Source organism: Lotus japonicus, chromosome 4, assembly GCF_012489685.1.
Source record: "Lotus japonicus ecotype B-129 chromosome 4, LjGifu_v1.2".
Taxonomy (NCBI): domain Eukaryota; kingdom Viridiplantae; phylum Streptophyta; class Magnoliopsida; order Fabales; family Fabaceae; genus Lotus; species Lotus japonicus.
In genome coordinates, this window is record NC_080044.1 from 23,502,180 (window position 1) to 23,521,079 (window position 18,900).

At 34.7% G+C, this 18,900-nt stretch overlaps 1 protein-coding gene across 2 annotated transcripts; it reads right to left on the reverse strand.

Moving 5' to 3' along the window:
- Window positions 1-200: 200 nt before the first annotated feature.
- LOC130715450 (protein BREVIS RADIX) lies at window positions 201-7,528 on the reverse strand. Of its 2 annotated transcripts, XM_057565547.1 has the most exons (7): window positions 7,314-7,528; window positions 7,021-7,214; window positions 5,546-5,701; window positions 2,495-2,883; window positions 1,636-1,765; window positions 1,207-1,505; window positions 201-738 (listed from the first exon to the last, which is right to left on the reverse strand). In XM_057565547.1, the coding sequence occupies exons 3-7, from the start codon at window positions 5,651-5,653 to the stop codon at window positions 660-662; spliced, it is 1,005 nt and encodes a 334-aa protein (XP_057421530.1). In that variant the 5' UTR covers window positions 5,654-5,701; window positions 7,021-7,214; window positions 7,314-7,528; the 3' UTR covers window positions 201-659. The 2 variants fall into 2 exon arrangements, with proteins under 2 accessions (XP_057421530.1, XP_057421529.1); XM_057565546.1 differs by having other exon boundaries at window positions 7,021-7,528.
- Between the last annotated feature and the right edge of the window lie 11,372 nt (window positions 7,529-18,900).

Sequence of the window (18,900 nt, forward strand, 5' to 3'; positions counted from 1 at the left end):
TCTTATAATGTCATTTAAAGTATTATAACTATTTTTAATAAAAATATAGTACACTTTCTTATACTTTTCTACTCAAATGATGATAAAAATTATTATTATTGCCACTTTACTATTTATTCCTAATTAGATGCATAAAATGACGACGTTATATGTACTCCAAGTATCCCCAATTTATCGGTGGCTTAGCGTGTTTCTCTTGATTACTTTAATAAGTCCCGTTAACAAACAACAAAACCATTTGGCCTAAAGCAGCCAAACATAAGCTTCTATCACACATTTCCACATGGGAAAAAATTAAACAAATTGTAATAATTAATTAATGTAACAGCTACTATAATAAAACAAATATCTCTCTAAATGAAAAGAAATCAAAACAGGAAAATGAAGAGAATTAAAAAAATGTGGCATGTAATAAAAGATTAGACCTCCCAATCCAATGGCAACTGATCCTTGGCAAAAATGGAGTCACCACAAAATTAAATGGATTTTGCACTATGCTGTGACACTGTCAAATTAACACCAGAGACCATAGATGTGTGAGAAGCCAGTCCAGTTTCTCTGTATAGGACTCCACTCCATTACAATCTCTAGGAAACAAAATTGGGGATTCCACCAGTTTAATTAGGACATCCACTTCTTGTTAGCAATGGCAATAGACTTCAAAGATATTGAGCTTGTATTCTCTCTCTGTTCTCTTCCCACCAAGTTTTTGCATTAACCTCCCCAAATCTTTCCCGGCTGCAAACATGATTTGAGAGTGTCAAATCAAAACCTCATAAAATCTACAAAAGTGTTCTTTATTCCTTAATAAAAACTAGGGGATGACTTTCGTGTGAAGGTGTAATGTATTTGGATGGTCGTTGTCACAATTGATTTTGAGTAAAATTAATTGTAGTAAAAGTGAGTTAAAAGTGAAGTGGTTTATCTAGTTTCTAGCAGAATTGATTTTGGTGTTTCCAAAATGACTCCCAAACATCTTTTACTCAATCATAATTGATTCTGGGGCTTCTCCAACACAGTGCCAAACACACACTTGGCTGATTACTTAAGTAAGTAAAATATAATGAAGTTGGCTTAAATTTTGAAACCATCCCAACAATGCAGCCTAGGATATACACACTACCATAAGACATGTTCCTAGGGATCATATAGTTGTGAAGGAAAATCAATAAGGAGCATGTGTTAGGAGATGCATAACAAAATTACCTGAATCTGACACGTCTTAGCTCCCTGGTCCCATCAGCTAACTGCCTGATTGTGATGTAAACACCAGGCTCATCTTGCTCCACCCATTCTGACTCCATTTCACTGGCATTGCTGATAGAAGGCTCATCCCTTGAAGAGGTGGTTGGCCTTGATGGTTCCATCGACGGCCCAGCATGGAACTGGTGGCCACCACCACCATAATCCGACGGTTTGTATTGACTCCTCGGTGTCCAATCTTTGTGCGAGATCATGGGGCTTTCTTGTGCAGATGTCAATTTTGAGTAAGTAGAATCTCTTTGCTGTTCAAACAAGGTAATGTAGACATTTGATATTGTTTTTTTGGAAAAAAGAACAGAGTTATTGTCTTCTTACTATTCATAGATATATTTATAATTTATGCATACAAGAAAATAGAAGATTATTTATTACCTCATCTTCAGATCTTGGAGGAGTGTTGAGAGATTGTCGGTTAAATCTCTGGACATTGTAAAGTTCCATGATTCTGTCGTAATTCTCACCCCACCATCTCTGTGCTTGCCATTTATTGAACATCTCTCGGCTTCAAATTCAAATGCTAAGTATTGTCAGCTTTTGTTCTTCCTAAAGCATAATTAATTCTTCAAGAACTAAAAAGTCCTATATATTTTAATGTGATATTAAGGCCTAAGGAACAATTTGTTTTTTCAGATCTTAATTAATTCCACATTTCATCTAAATCTTTGGATCTAATTAGTGCAGTACAAAAACAAGAAAAGCACAGTCAGGTCAGTAATTAAGGACCAATCCAGTGCTTAATAGGTTGGTTACTTAGTGGTCATCATAAAGATCTACCATTTGAATTTTTTTAGCACTAAGGTAGTATCTTAAACCAGAGGTCAATTATTAGGCTATGTTTGTGTATCATTTTACCAACGAAAACACAGCTAAAAACACACTTTACAAAGCATCGAACTAGCTTGAATGTGTTTGGATTTCAGTTTACTACATACATTCCAATGGATTAGAGTAATGTTTGGTTAAATATTTGTTCATACATCATAAGGCAAAGTAAACGGAATTTTTCATTTATGGATTGAGAAAAAAATCTGTTTACATTGATCTAAAGAGGCATTCAAACATAAACTCAACTTGAAAGGAAGTATGAAGATGCATTGAGTTGAATGTACTTTCATCCATATTGGATACCAACTGTCACTTAAACACTGCTACTGATCCCATGGAAGTAAACTTTGGTTCAGTGTTATTCTGAGTTTTAGAATTACTTCTGGCAAAAGAGAAGTTACCGTACCTGAATCGAATTCTCTTGAGATCATTGCCCCCATTAGGAAGAGAAGTAAAGGTGATGTGAACCCCTGGCTCTACCTGTGCCATCCACTCCTTGGGCTCCTCCTCATTCTCTAACACAACATCACAGACTGATGCTGAGTCACGCCCTCTAGGGGTTCGGTCACCGGCAAATCTCGGGTCAGGTCTACCACCAGGGTAGTTAGAGGTTGTGAAGTCCCATGCAGGGGTTGAACTTGAGCTTGCACCTCCCATATAAGGGTATGGAACCCCTTCTGAGATGGTATCAAAGTCTGGATATGGTCTGTGTCCTTTCTTGTAGCTGCTACTGGACCCTGTGCAGGGTTTGCATTGCTTGTAAGCACCTGAGAACTTCAGTGCCATATCCTTTATCTGCATACAAGGTATAAAACCCATATTAGCATCAAAACATTCAACTAAATTAGAAGCTCAACTTTTGCAGCTAATTAATAACTTCATACTTTTGTAAATTGGGATTGTTGAATAGCTAATACTGTATTCTGTGTCCAAGTGAATTTTGAGCAATGACACCTATTTTAGTACCATCAAATGGTGTGTGGGAACAATTTAAAATGATGTTTCTGTAACTTAATGTGACAATGCTTTCAAAATACCTGACTGCAATCTTAGCCTCAGATATCCCAATTGAATGGATAAAACTTCATTCAGACTTAAAACTCACTTACACCATTAAAAATAAAGAAAGAGATAAGAGAAATGGGAGATATGATATGAAAAGAAGAGAGATAGGAAAAGAAATTGAATGAAAATGAGATAAAAAAGAAAGTGGAATGTGAATGAATCAAACTCAAATTAAATATGCACTGTATACAATGATGCATTATATTAGAAAAAGGGTAGACAGTGAACTCATTATGTACATGCTTGAAGAAGGAAAAAAATACAAATAATGCATTTCAATTGTCCATTTGTTAAAGAAGGTTTTCTACACTGTCGATAAAAAAAATCACTAGTTAAATTGACCTCTTTAAAAACTAATTTTAATACATATGAAGCATATTGTAAATAACATGTATTAAATGTTAGTTGTAAAAATATGTTTGTAGGGGATAGACCCCGTTATTAACATGGTCCATCTAAGAATTACCGATTAAAAAAATAATTTTATTTACTGGAAATGGACCTAAGTGAACAAAAAGGGTGACAAAAAAGGTATATGTTAATAGGACTAAAATATTGTAAACAAAGAGATGTGCATATCGAATATAGACAGGCTAACAGCACAACTGTGTATATTAAATGGTGGGTAACGAGGTCTGAAAGTTCTGAACTATAATTAAAAGTAAATTTGGATGAAACTGAATTAATGGAGTCTAAAGGATTCAGGCTTATGTCATTTTCAAACAAACACCTTTACAGCTGGACTGCTGAAGAATTTTTTGGGTTCAGGATAAGCATAAGACAATTATAAGAGCCTTACACATATATGCAACCATGAACTATGTTGCCCTTAATGGAAAGCATTCCCTAATTGAAGAAATTCAATTGATTTCTTAGCTAGCTGTTTCTTGTCAATATTTTCATTTGATTTAGGGTCGGTTCAAGATAGGTATGGTACAAGTCTCTATTCTGTTAATTTAAGATTCCCATCTTCACAAAAAGATTTCAGTGACCAGCTTAAAATAGCCTCATGTCACATTCACTTGCAAGGAAGAGTGAAGAGCATGAAAATGAAGGTTACTCGTACACACAAGCAGCCAGAAAGAAAAAGAGTTATGTCTAGTTGTCTAAAAGCAAATATTAAGAAATGTGTGAAATATTCTTTTATGCTATTAAAACATTTAAAGCCTGGACAGCCATCACTCAGTTAAAATTTTGCTTTTCTTTATTGCATATTGTAGTAAGCTTTTGAAAAACATTGGATCGACAAGAATTCAAGGATGGGCCACACAGTAAGGATATGCATATGGCAGATCCTTCTGTGATAGGAATCTTTTCTAATTAACATCAACTCAACTGCTGAATATGGAATATGTTCCCACTACTACTGCTCTATATCTCATTACACAGTAGAACAGTGAAATTAAATTAAGTTATTGGATAATTTCTTAATTATGAATAATTAATCAACACTATTCAGTAATAATTTGCAAAATTGGTTATATCCTATAGTCTAGCATTGATCTAAACTAAGAAAGCAAAAGGGAGAAAAAGAAGACATGTATATTTAAAAGCATTATTTTTATAGTTTAAAACTCTGGCAAGTATGATGACAAAAAGTAACGAAACATTAGCGGAATTGCATATCTTTTGATGTTTGCACGTTTAAAAATTATGAATCAGATTCAGAGCCCTTGCTCCTCAAATTTCAAGTTTTGCACACGAGTGACTAGAAAATGCTTGATTGGTTGATCGCGAATCATGATGTTTAGCTATGCTCAGCAAAATGACAACACCACATTCTCGTAAATAAAACGAATACCACTATATATATATATATACTAGGTACCACTCCACTATCCGCCAAGAGCAAAAGGGCCCAAATCAGAACACAACAAAACATAACTCCGTCATCCAAAAACCAAGCAAGCATGTGTTTATTGCCACTCGGTTTAACTCTTATTTAAAACTTGAATATCCTTGTTCTTATTCGTTAAGTTAGCAATTAAAAGAGTTAACTAAGCAAAAGTAATAGTAAAGTATTAAAATAAGAATGTTATATTTTTTACAGTTATTTTTACTTATAAATATATCGTATCCTCTATGGAGGTAAATCTTGTTCAAGCCGAAAACATCTACATCATTGTAGGTCAATTTATGACTTTTTTTATCAACAAAACTTAATACACGAGACTGTGCTTTAGAAATCAAGCATGTAACACTTGAAACATATATATTTTAAATTATATATTAATTAATGTAATAGCTAAATCAATTAGAAAATTATGAATTGGGTGGTCCCCAATTGGATTGGAAGCCAAATGGGTTATGATTTTGTTCGTTTTCACCAAAATGGAAAAAGAAGATAAAAAAGCAAAGATTGAGAGAGAGAGAGAGATGCATTAGAAGGAACCTGCGTGGTCAGGCTTTTGACGGCTTCTTTTGTACTCGGCGTGCCACTCTCACGGGGTCCTCCTTCCTCATCTTCACTTTGCTTCGTACAAGCTATGCATGTAAACATCTTTCTTAATTTATTCCTTATATATAATTAAATACCCTTTTCTACCTCCTGCACAACAAAAGAACAAAACAAATCAAGCCATTAGGAAATGTGGCATTGGATGTGAATGAAAGCACCAAATTAAAATAACACCCAAAAAGTGATAATGAGTGCAAATAATTAGAACAATAACATAAGAAATGGAAATTTTTCCAGTCATGCAATCTATGCTAGTCTAGTACTAATAATGAAAAAATCTTTCATGGGGAAACAAAATGGTCCAATGGGGCAAAAGAGAAAGTGCAAAAGCAGCAAATATTGAACGAAGCTCGGGATCAGAGCTTGATCAAAAGTGATGATCTCAAAAGAAAAGGAACAAAATAAAAATTGGTCAATAATTATAAAGCAAAGAAAGAACCAAAATGGGGCAAGGAATGAATGAGCAAGCGAGGAATGGAATGGACACTACTACGCTTTGCTTTGCTTTAGCGTACACAAATTCGAAAAAACAAAAGGAACCAAAGCGTGTCCATCTCCAACCCCAAGTTTCTGACACATTCACACACCCCTTATTCATAATTTCATATCATACCAACCCAAAAATAAATTAATTAAACTAGTACTCAAGCTATTCTACTCTGTGATTCTTTCTTTTTCTTTTGAGAGAATCACATCAATGTCCGTTCCCCAAGGCACACACACACACACACTGGAAACCCAAAAGCAAATGACTGACCTGAAGAGAGAGAAAGAGAATACGTATGTTTGGGATTGAGAAAATAAATAAATAAAAGAAAAAAATCTTATACGGTGGTTTGAATGAGGAATCAATGTTTGTCGGAAGGTGAAAGGGGTGTGAAGAGGGGGCAAGTAGACAGTGGCATACTCCTACCAGAATGAACAAGAGAAAAAGTGAAATGAAATGTGTGCAATGCATTGATTGATTTTTGATTTTATCTTTACTGCAAAAGTGAGAGAGAGTCATTAATATTCGAAAACGACTCATCAAGCAAATCTCAACTGTTTCTTCTTCTTTTGTCTCTCTGATGAAATCTGATCCCCCTTTCACCACTCACCTCTCAACACTCCCACGCCCCTATGCTCTCAACCTCATCCTTCATCTGCAACCCAATCACACGTTCATATTCCACTATTCTGCTTGTTTCTCTACACCGTCACTTTCAAATACAAGTCACAAAATATAGCAAAACGAGTTGCAATTTGTTTTTTAACGCGTTAATTTCGAAACAACAAATGCGATCTTAAACGCATTTTAATGCCAATGACAGCAAAATCATACTCCAAATACAGCTCATAGATAATATATTTTCTTTCCAAAAATGAAAAAAACGAAGAAAAATGCACAAATCGAAGATTCAAAAACTTACCTAAAACAGAATCGTTGAAACTCCTCTTCAATCGATGAAAAACCACATCAAAATCAGAATCGAATTTCACTTTTTCCTTTCTTCGATTCAGCTTCTCATTTCTCCATCTCCAAACACAGCAGCAAGTAGCAGACACTGCAAAATCGCGTTCACAGTGGAAAATCGCAACAGCACCTTCCTTCTTCAACTCACCTCTGAAAATGCGATTGAAGAAACAGAGGAAGAAAATCAAGATTCACTGGAAGTAGCAGAAGCTGCGAAATCGCGTTCACGATGGAAAATCGGAACAGTACCTTCAACAACTCTAGTTGATTTCAGATTTGAAATGCGATCGAAGAAACAGAGGAAGAAAATCGAGAGGCACTAGAACTTGCAGTAGAAGAGGTTACGAGAAAATGAAAACCAGTACGATATTTTGACGAGAAAATGAAACGGTTACGAGAATATCGGGTGCGTTAGTTTCTCTCTGGAAGAAGATGAGAGTGAAGAAGAGAACAGAACAGAGGGAATGAGAAGGTGGAGGGTGTAGTATTTATATGAAGGATGGGGATGAATTGACGGCGTTAGATTTAACGGAAAATGTTTGGCGTGAGGAGTGAGAAGCCGTTAACGGAGGGTGAGGGGAATTTTGGTTTTGTCTTTTTATTACCGCGGTTAGGGATGGTCGAGGGGATAGTAGACACAATAGGGTCCACATGTTTATGTTGATGCAGTGTGAGAGGGAGTATCTATACGGTGTGTACGGTGTATGGTAGATGTTGGGTTTTGATTGGCTGTGATGTCAGTGGGTGTGATTGAACGGGTGAGATTCGATCATGTTGTGTCACTGACAGGGTTGGGAACCATCTCGTCAAGGCTTTCATTGTGTCATTGCTAGTAGTAGTAGTACTCTTCTTAATAGTAGGTTTAATTTTTTAAATTTGAACTGCAGATGAAATTGGAATACTCAAGATCATAATTATCAAACTTTTTGCATCAGAACTCAGAAGTAAGAATTAAATTTAAGAAAACTTAAGTTATGGTTCCGAATAAAGATTGGTAAACACTTAAAAAATGTAAAGTACTATTAGAAAGAGATAGGAAGAGATGAGAGGTAAATGGTAAATGTGATATAAGATGTGATGTATTTAGAAGAAAGGGAGAAAAATGAGGAAAAAAAATCGTAAGTATATATACTATTTGAATATACATATTTCAGATTGTACATATGTTTTTAATTTTGCTTGATAGTGTAAATAGTTTTCATATATACAAAAAATAAAATATCATAAAATCTCGAGATTCGTCGCGTATGGTTGGTTTGGGCATGGTTGCTCATGATTGTGATAGTTTGGTGCTTGTTGTTGTGACCTCTTCCCCATCCGAAGCTCTTTCTCTAGTGGTGGCTAGAAGCCCTTGGATTCCGGTAGGCTATTTCTCCAGTGTCGAAGGTTGGTTTTCGCTCAGTGTGTTTTGAATTGTTTGAGGTGTGGAAGCGTTCATCTAAGGGGTTCTTATTTAAACTATATTATTGTGATTGTCGTTATTTAAATTTCGTATGTTTTTTTTTTCATTGTTCTGGAAACTCTATTGCAGATGGTTTGGCAAAACTTTCCTTATATATTGACTTTAGGGTTTGGATAGAGGAGGTTCCTTATGCCGTTACCAACTTGGTTCATCATGATGTCATAACTTATATGCCCATTGTTGCTACTTAATGATATGCATCCAGTTTCCAAAAAAAATCTGAGATCACAGAGCAACCCGACTAAACTATGTGTCAATTATATTTCTATGTTCGATAAACTTCAAGTTCTACCTAAAATACTTATCTATGGACATTACTTAAAGCAAACTATCAAGAAACGTGATTGTCTAAATATGGATTAAAATAGAGAAAATACCAAAGAATACTTTACCACTTGATCATAAGTAAGTCAAAAGCATAGAAGAGCTAGTTCTAATATCGCCGCCAGGAGTTCATTAAAACTAATTCCCTACAATCATTCCTCTTTACTCTTTCTATAGATTAAAACCCCGCCATGAGTAAACTAGCATGCTAAAGTTACGGTTAATTACGACACATGGAATTAAGCACATAAAGAGAAAACACATGCATAGAACCGAATTATAAATAACACGTATATAAAAAACAAGGTTCAAATCATATACAACATTACAATCTCAAGAGAAGGGATTCATCTACTCATGAATATAAAGTCATATAACCAATAATCCCTATTAGCTTTCATCTTACAAATACTGTAGAAGAATGAACCTCCTATGACTTTTACTCTCTAGAGCTATGTTCTTCCTTCATGTTTTGTCGTTTCCACAGCCTCTGCACAAACTCTTCACAAAACTACCTTTGACACACACACACAATACACTTTTCCTTTGCCCAAGCCTCTTTTAAATAGAAACAATTGGGTTAGCTATGCAGCTATTGTTGGCACAGGGAAGCATAGTCGTGGCTTTAGAATCACGGTCACGATTACTTTACAAGACTTCGGCCTGAACAGGATGAGGGAATGCACAATCATGGAGCTTTATTTGATTGACATGGGCATGGCCTCTGGCAAGCACGATCGTGCTTTTTCCTCAGCATGTGAAACTCCACTTGAAGCTTCATTTTTTCCTCCTTTCACATTGTATTTCCTTTCACATTTTGTAAATACATTTAAATGCACATAAGTTGTGATTACAAAATGCAACAATCAGACATAAAATCATGGTAAAAATAAGGCAATAAAAATGCGTTTTAGACGTGCATCGTCTGGCTACCTCCTGCCATTGAAAGGTCTTCGTGTGCAAAGTAGGGTTTTCTTGTCTCCTTCGTGTCTCCCTCTATCCTTTAGTTTCACCCATGAGACCTTCGCGATTCGATTTCCTCTCCTCTTCTAGTTAGCGAATTAGGGCTATCAAGAGGAGAAAGAAGATGATGGTCAGGTGCAGTGCCGACCTAAGTCCAAAGCCACCCAAGTAAGAATTTTAGGCCCCAAACAAATAAATTTTTTGACTAAGTAAAAGTGGTCCGGCCCCAAATTTATTTTTTATTAAGTCAAAAAGACCCCAAAAATCCAAACATTAATAGTATATGAATCAATATTATGCTTCTTTCCTTTTTCACATACTCGACAAATACAATTTGTTAACCCCTTAATTGTGCTGATTTCCAATTTCCATGGTCATTAATGATATTAACGTTATGCATTAGTTTAAAAAAAATGTTATGCATTGATATTGTATTTGATGACTTATAGGCTATATTATAAGTTTAAAACAAAATATTTGATTTCCAATTTCCATTCACAGCTATATTTATAAGGTGCTGACAACATCCTCTCATACATTTTGTATTGTTTTGCTACAACCTCTCATCCTTTTCCTACTAGATGTTTCTGGACAATTGATTTGTGAAGGTTCCAAGGTGCTCTACCTCGAGTTCGCGAGTAAGATCATCGGTTGTGTAAACGTTGAGGGCAGTACCAGCTTAGAGGATTTGCACTGGAGTTTGCCAAAAATTTGCATCTCGAAAAATAAATTTTTACGTAAAAAATTTTAATATGGAAATAAATTTTTTAGGTAAAAAAACCTCACTTTAAAATTTGTTTTAGGCCTCATTTAGTGTTTAGTGTTGGGTCGGCCTTACTCATGTGAGTGATTTTTTTTCTAAAGAGTAATTTATATTTTTTTTTGGTTACAAAGAGTAATTTATATTTAAATAAAGCGAATGTATGAGAAAACCTTTTGATACAGGAAAATTATAAAGAGTCACACAACACCCAAATTACATCCTCCCGCCCACATCCTTAATTGGCTAAATAATCTGCAAATATATTCTCTTCCTTAAAACATGAACCAACTCAGTACAATTAAGGATTCAATGATCATCCCTTCAAAAAAAAAAAGATTCAATGATCAAAATTGATCTTTTAAATATAAGGGAGACAAATTGCAAAATTACGATAATGAGAGATGATAAAGTGTAATTAAAGTATTTGGTAATGGGAGGATCAAGATTGAAAGAACATTGCCCTGCATATCGTGTTTGAACTTTCGAGGATTGCATATGCAACAAGCAAGCAACATACTGATCTAGAAGCTAGCTAGGTAATTCGTATGATCTCATTATTCTAACCTACTGAGTTATGTACTTTTCATGATCCTTTTCTTAAAAGTTTCTCACTGTCCACAAGTTTCTTTGATGCATGAAAGTTTATTCAATTGAAAGCTCGATTAGCTAGTGCTTTTCCAATTCATATTTCCGAACGTTGATCAGCTAAGATTCTACTTTTTTTTGTGCTCTAGCAGCTAGCTTGCCCAACTTTGTATCACAAAGCTGATCTGCACAGTTTTGTGAGCTAAAATTATGTTACAACGTTTTTTTTTAATAAGCAAAATTATTTTACAAGATAAATCTCAATTCAGAACCTCTCTGTTTCTTTATTTTATATAACGGGAATAATATACCAAAAATACTAATGTAAAAAGTTTCTCATCACAAATCATTTTTCACTCATTAAAGGAAGCTCGTTGACACAGGCACACAGCAGATGCCTATTGGGGTCGAGGCCGTCTGAGCTATTATATACACCACCATTGGGTTGGAAGAGATTTTACTCAACCATGGACACTAGTGAACAATCAAGTGTATGGAGGCATGGAAGGAACAACCAACATTGTACCAAATGCCTCCTCTTCAAGCTAGGCATGTACAATCAACCGCCATGGCCAACTAGCCACCTAACATTAGAAACCACATGACCAACCGAATGTTTGGACCCTAGGGGCCAAACCTTCATTGATCCAAACATGATAACTGATTCTATAAGATGAACTTTTGGCGTTTAGTTACGACTAATTGATAGGTTAGTCTATCAGAAGTCGTATCCTGAATGGATTAACATAATTGTACATTTGTTGAGATGGTTAAAGATCTTTGACTTTATCACTTTCTTAGGAGAAGTGACAACTCCACTATGGAATATGTTAGTCGTTTCTCATTTCAATGTGGATAGGTGAGTTCTATAAACTTCAATTTTTTCATGTGTCCCTCAAATAAGCAACTTTCAATTGGTACTCTTATTTACCCCCAAACTCAATGCAAAAGTGGACAAACATGGAAAGAAACTGAGACGGCAGATCTTATAAACCATACGACCTACATTTTAATTGTCGATTTGATGTCCATAAAACAAATGACTAATGAATTGCTAAACGATTACCTACACTACAAAAAATAGCACAATTACAAGATGTAAGGGAAGTTGCTTCCCCGATATCTCTTATGTAAAGAGGTCAACTATTAGAGTATGACTTTTTTGGGAAGTCCTAACTATTTAGTATTTACCATGTTTTTTCACTGTTTATCTAAACACACGCATTAAATACATCCTCTCAACTATGTGTTTTTGTACACGAAAATATTCCCAATAGTGACCCTCCTAGATAGAACAAAAAACGCCATCTTACGAGAGACAAAAGTACCAGCACTGTTTCGAAATATTCTGCTCAAAATAAGACATTTCATTGAAGACATGATCCTGTGCCTGCTTATTTTGCTGAACTGCAACTGCACCAAACTAGCCTTTCTTCAGTCGGTGAATTTTACATGCGTATTCCACTTGTAAAGGAATTAAAGGCAAAAAATGAAAAGAAAAATGAAATAAAAAGGAAAGAAACAAGATTGATAAGGGTGTATTTCAGAACCGTACATAACAATGTATGTATGGTCAAATCAAGTTGCACGAGGTCACGAGCAAAAGTATATATTAAGAATATGTTTGGATATTGGATAGAAAGTGGAATATTTGTTTACATAATAGAGAAATATAATGGAATTCAATAAAATTTGAAATATTTGATGGGAAAAATTTACACATTTAATATAATCTAAAAGTTTTAAAAGAATTTATTTCATGGTTGTCGACGATGAAAATAGCTTGATTCAACCAAAAATAAAATTATCACTTAATTATTTGAATATTTTAATAATAAAATGGGAAAACAAGTTATTCCATCCATTTTATCTAAGTTGGAGAAGAAAAACAATGTGATAAATGGAATATATTTCATCATGTTTTACTTTATTTTTATATATCTTACAGGAATTAAAAATAATATATTTTGATTTTATTTTACTAAGTTTCATTCCTATCCATCAATCTAAATATAATTTTGGCTTAATTCCAGTTTGAGCCCCTGATGTTTCACAAATGTGCGATCTGTATCCCTTGTGTTTAAAATGTGCGGTCAAATTCCCTCATGTTTTTAAAACGGTCGATTGAAGCCCTTCCGTCCATCTCTGTTAGTTGACCAAACAGAAATGCTCATGTGTCACTTATTTAATTTATAAAATATATGCTACTAATTGGTGACGGAAATAATCCGTCACAAAACCCTTTAGCAAAAAAAAAATACATATTTATTAATTACAAAATATCAGGTTAATTGAACCTCCCTCTTCAGATCTCTCTCGTCTTCATCTCAATTGCAATACTGGTCTTTTGGGGTTTAGATTTCTGTATGTGAAAAAGATTTGAGATGAGAGTTAGAGTTTGGGTTTGGGTTTGAGTTTTGGGGTTTCTGATTTGTGAGGAAGGGGGATGGGAGAAGAGAGAAGGGAGAAGCAAACTCAGATCTCATAGTTTTCAGAAGACAAGGACACTGATAATAAACTAACGTTTCAATCAAAAAGAAAACTGCAAATTAAGTACCCTTCTAGCTTTTCTATTACATAACCTTAACTATCATTCGAAGCATCTAAATTCTTTGGCCAATCACTATGAAACATTTTTTCTATCAGAAAAGTTTGAACTTTTTTCAATTGATGTGATTGATCAATATTAATCAATAGCCAGTTTAGATTAACTATTCCACAAGCACTTACAGGAAATTGAATTTTGAAATGATCTTACAATGACTATAAGTATATTCTACATAAGTTGAAATGCTTATCCTTCTCAACAAGTCAGGAATCAAATACTTAAACGATCCAATGAAATATTGCAAAGAAGCACAACACAGTTCCATCAAAATGCATGGACATAACAATGCAAAATGATAGCAATCCCAAATCGAATTCGAATCAGTTGAAAACAAAATCAATTTAAAGAAAACCTGAAAGTCCGGCCAAGGCTTTCAGAGACACGCATTTGCGAGAAGTGATGCCAATCCCTTGCTAGTGACATTAGAACACCAAATCAACTTCAGCTTCTGGAGCTTAGGAAACCCATTCGCAAGAGCAGACAATCCAGCATCAGACAAGCATAGCGAATCGAAATCTCCAATTCACTAGCTTTCATTCATGAAATATTTTACCTCTTCCTCCAACTCCTCAGTTCCAGATCTGACCCCCATCTCTTCATTACGCCTTTGCCGTTACGAAGACCAGGTCCGCTGCTCCGTCGATCCAGTCGCCGCCAACAACGATGGAGTCTCCTCTCGTTCCAGATCTGGTCCCGACGGTGAGTCTGGCCTCCGCCATGGCAGCGGTGGCGGCTGCAAGAGCAAGCTCAACCAACCAGCGTGCTCCACGTTGCCAGACCCGTCGCGTGTAGCTTCTGTTGATGTTGGATTTGCGTTTGCAAGTGGGTTTCGGTCTTTTTGCAGGTGGATTTGGGTGGTGCAACCTTGCTGATGGGGTTGAAGATGATCGAGAGTGGAGAAGGACGAAGTGGTGGCTTGACCTTGGGATGACAATGGCGACTCGCGGAGGTGGGGGCTGGTTGCAGTGTGTTTGAAGAAGAAGAACGTAAATGTGAGGAAGAAGAAAAAGGTATTGGCTGAAGGGTTTTGTGACGGATTATTTCCGTCACCAATTAGTAGCTTATATTTTATGAATTAAATAAGTGACATGTCAGCATTTCCGTTTGGTCAACTGACGGAGATGGACGGAAGGGCTTCAATCAACCGTTTTAGAAACATGAGGGAGTTTGACCGCACATTTTAAACACATGGGATGCAGATCGCACATTTGTGAAACATCAGGGACTCAAACTGGAATTAAGCCTATAATTTAATGATCATGAATTTAAATAAAGCAAACAACTATAGTAGTGAATTACACCTCCTTATAAGTGACGACTCCTTAAAACATTTACATTCATGATTTCTTATTTTCTTTTTAGTTGGATATCATAATACCAAATATATTTATAATTGTTAGTTGATTAATTTGAGGGAAAGAATAATTAAGATTTTAATCTAAGATTCCGAAAAGTAAAGTTCCTTATTTTAATATCAGCTTATCAAACTTGTCTAAACACATCTCTGAATGATAGCTCAAGTGATAAGAGCTAGAAGACATATGAGTTGGGTGAGAGAGATCTAGGGATAAATTTATGAATGATGCAATTTATTTTTTCGGTGTAAAAAAGAAACTTGTTTAAGCACTTGTAGTGGACTGTAAGTTAAAATAAACTCTTCCTTACACACCTTTTTTTAAATTTATCTTCTCTCAAATATATACACCCTTCGATTTCTTTTTTTTAGCACAAACAACTACTGCAACTAGAAAGGTCACTACAACAAGCAAAAGTCCCTTTGGCCAGTTGATGTATCATGTAACTATGTATATCTTCTTCCCATGTTTTGTTACTATGATGGCTCATTTCCCTAACTAATTGACACAGTGAGAGTGTGCAACCCAAAACAAGCAGACACAATAGTACCACAAACAGTCATGTAATTAGGGTAATCTTTTAGAAAATTACAAAAGTATTTATTTAGAGTCCAAATTCATTTCTTGAATTCCGTGTTTTCTTTCCTTCACCTTGCTCTCCTCCAAACCAAACAAAGAGTTACTACCGGCTATGACCAGTAACAAGACATCCGGAGGGGGGTTGGTGCAGCCAGTAACCTTTTGGCTAAGAGTATGTATTACTGGCTAGTGGCTAGGGTGGGTTGTCAAAATTGGTGCACCCAAATGGTGGTGCTTTAACTATAGGTGGAAATAGGTAGACCATCAATAAGATTTATGACCTAGCTTACATCAGATCAAAGTCAGACATGCCAAATTAGTAACTTAACAAAACTTAGACTTTTTTCAAAGTCTATCTAATGAAAATGTTAGGTCAGGTTATTCAAATCCATCAGTATAGTTTATGATTGTCAAGTTAGTAATTTATCATAATATTTGACATTATGTAGATACTTATTTATGATCTATTTAAATACATGAAAATGAAGTATGATTTCTCTTAAAGTAAATATGAAGTATGATTTTAAATAGGCTGTCATATCTTAAAAAACACAACATAACCTATTTTACTTTCATCTCCACCTATTAGTTTATAATCTTGTTAGTCTGTTCAAAAAATTATTTATGTTAATATTAGCCTGTAAGTTTGATATTATAAAGTAGGTTTTAAATAGCTATCAGACCAAGTCATGATTTTGGTAAAGCGGTCAGGCCCAAAAAAGATTATAATAAGTAACATGCTAAATTGAAGCCTTAAAATTTTTAAATAGATCCGACTTATTTATGCAAAATCTACGTTACCGACCCTTCCCACCCTTACCTTTGGCCTTGTGGGCAAGGGATGGATGATGTGCATGCTCCTTTTACTTTAACCCACTACTACTACTACTGGTTTTTGTCCTTGGCTTTATTCCTGGGACTAACCTCTCTTTAAGCAAAGAATGCTTGCAATGAAGGGACAATAAAACCACAGAATATATAAAACTAAAATCAACCTTTCTAATTCTCTCTCTACACTTACTTGCCTTTGTTGTGGCTTAATACTAAGGTTCTCTCTCGTCCCTTTTCGTATCTGAAAATGGGTTTTCCACGTGTCACGATCTGGGGGGCATGCTTTAGCTAAAGACGTTCTTACTAGATCTTGTTAAGTAAGAAAAGCATAGTCAAGGTCCAAGGCCCATTCAGTACACTCTTTGGTTTCGTTTCGTTCGATCTGAAGAGAATTCAAAAATATCCGACACATTAGTTAAATCTTTGTTATTTTTTTTTTCCAGGCCTCTTTATCTTCAATCTATGTATAAAAGAGAAGACATAAATGTAAACAAACAAAAGTCATTACTCATCATAGTACTAAGTACTAACTAAAGAGATCGAAAATTCCCTTCAAAATATTAAGGAGAAACTATTATTAATTTTTTTTAGATATAAGTGAAATTTATAACCTACTTATCTTAAATATCATTGATCACTTAGGACTGACATAACTTAACCGAAGTTTTTTAGGGACATTTATAGATAACTCTTATTTTCATTTTCACATATAATGCAATTATAACAACATTTAATTTTCTCTATTTATGTATATTCTGTCTTGATTAAAATCTTTATGTATATCATTTCAAATTTTCAATTATACATAGATTGAGCTGTCCAGTAGTGTCCATGGTCGTGCTTTCCTCATCGTGTGAAATTGCAGCTTTGTTGTCAATATTACATATCCTATTTTGTTCTCCTTCCACACATACCTCTCCAGATCATTAAATTACTATCTGATTTTTGAGCTATTAAATCTTTTAAGATTAAAAACTTTACAATCCATGCGTTTAGCATATCAAATTCAAAATCCTCAGGAAAGGGTTAGAGAACATGAAAGCATGGCGTCGATTAGCCCACTTTTAACGTTAGGAATGTTCTGGTTTTTTTCAAGTGAACAAGAATAAGGTAATAATAAACATATATTATATTAGTGTACTTTGTAAAGTGATCATAAAGCTCCCCATTCAGTAATATTAATCCTCTCCCAAGGTGGATTTCCATAATCTCAATCCCCAAGTGTGTCTTTCCCTTTTTCCAATGTTTGGGGTTCGATAACTTTGGTTATTAAGTGTGTTTCTTTTGATTTCTTGTTCCTGAATAAAACACATTACTTACCAATGTTAAAAGAAGAGACACAAGTGGGATGCCTTCTAGGAATAATGTTTAGTATTAAAAATTTTAAACCTGTCCGTACCTTCAACTTATATGTATACTTAAGTTGCAGGCAATTTCGTCCATGGTCCCAATGGTATATATAGTTGGTTGAGTGGTGAGTGGAGAATAATAGATTATCCTATCTGACAAGTTATAGGTTTAAGCATCCACTCATTCTTTTAAACTGAGGTAAATATAAGTTTATTGTAGGTTCTCTTTTAATTGGAGGTGGAATGAAAAGAGAGTTAAGAAGAAAATTAAAAATAAGAGAAAAGAAAGTATGAGATGTGATAAATGATAAGAGTAAAGAGATATAAATAAAAATGAGTGGAAATGAAGTGTTTTGTAAATGAGGTGTGTATATATCATTGTTGTCCTCTCAACTTAAATATTTATGCCCATTTTCTTTTTCCGAATTCAAACAATAAATTGCCACATTTTGTATCTGATCAAGTTATTTTTTCTCAGAATTAATTTTAGCACTCATAAGCAATTTATGAAATATTATTTCCATAATTAATTTTAAAATTAATTCCAAACATGCTACTATTCCTAGGTCTTATGTATGTCTTTTGCCCTTATGGCCCCTCGAAAAGTAACAAAGCAAGTAAAGGTCTCAAGTAGATTGCTTATTCTTAAGGGAACACTAATATTCCAATTAGAGATTATCAAATTTAATTTGAGTCTCATTTGAAGAGCCGGTATGGAATTTCTTAACTGTAAAAGGAGACAATGACTTGTACTGTATGATTAGTCTTGATTCATTAGAGCGTGAAAATAAAGTAATGGTTTTACTTATTTGGATTGGAGCATTCAGATTTCAGACTGTGTTAGTTTATCTGTTAGGGAAGGGTTGGAAAGGGAAGGAAGTTATATTAGATTAGGGGTAAACTGAATTAATTTTGAGCTAGATTTGGTTCTTTTGAGGATCAATGACAAGAATGTTTGCAAAGGGTGAAAAATAGAAAAGAAAAATGAATCTCAGAAAAAGAGAAGAATATGTGCCT

Bases quoted from the DNA above. Each gene is read 5' to 3' on its own strand.
- LOC130715450 (XM_057565547.1), bottom strand. From the start codon at position 5,653: ATGTTTACATGCATAGCTTGTACGAAGCAAAGTGAAGATGAGGAAGGA. The intron at 2,884-5,545 runs GTTCCTTCTAAT...CCTTGTATGCAG, and splicing joins TCAAAAGCCTGACCACGCAG to ATAAAGGATATGGCACTGAA. The intron at 1,766-2,494 runs GTACGGTAACTT...TTGAATTTGAAG, and splicing joins CTCAAGAGAATTCGATTCAG to CCGAGAGATGTTCAATAAAT.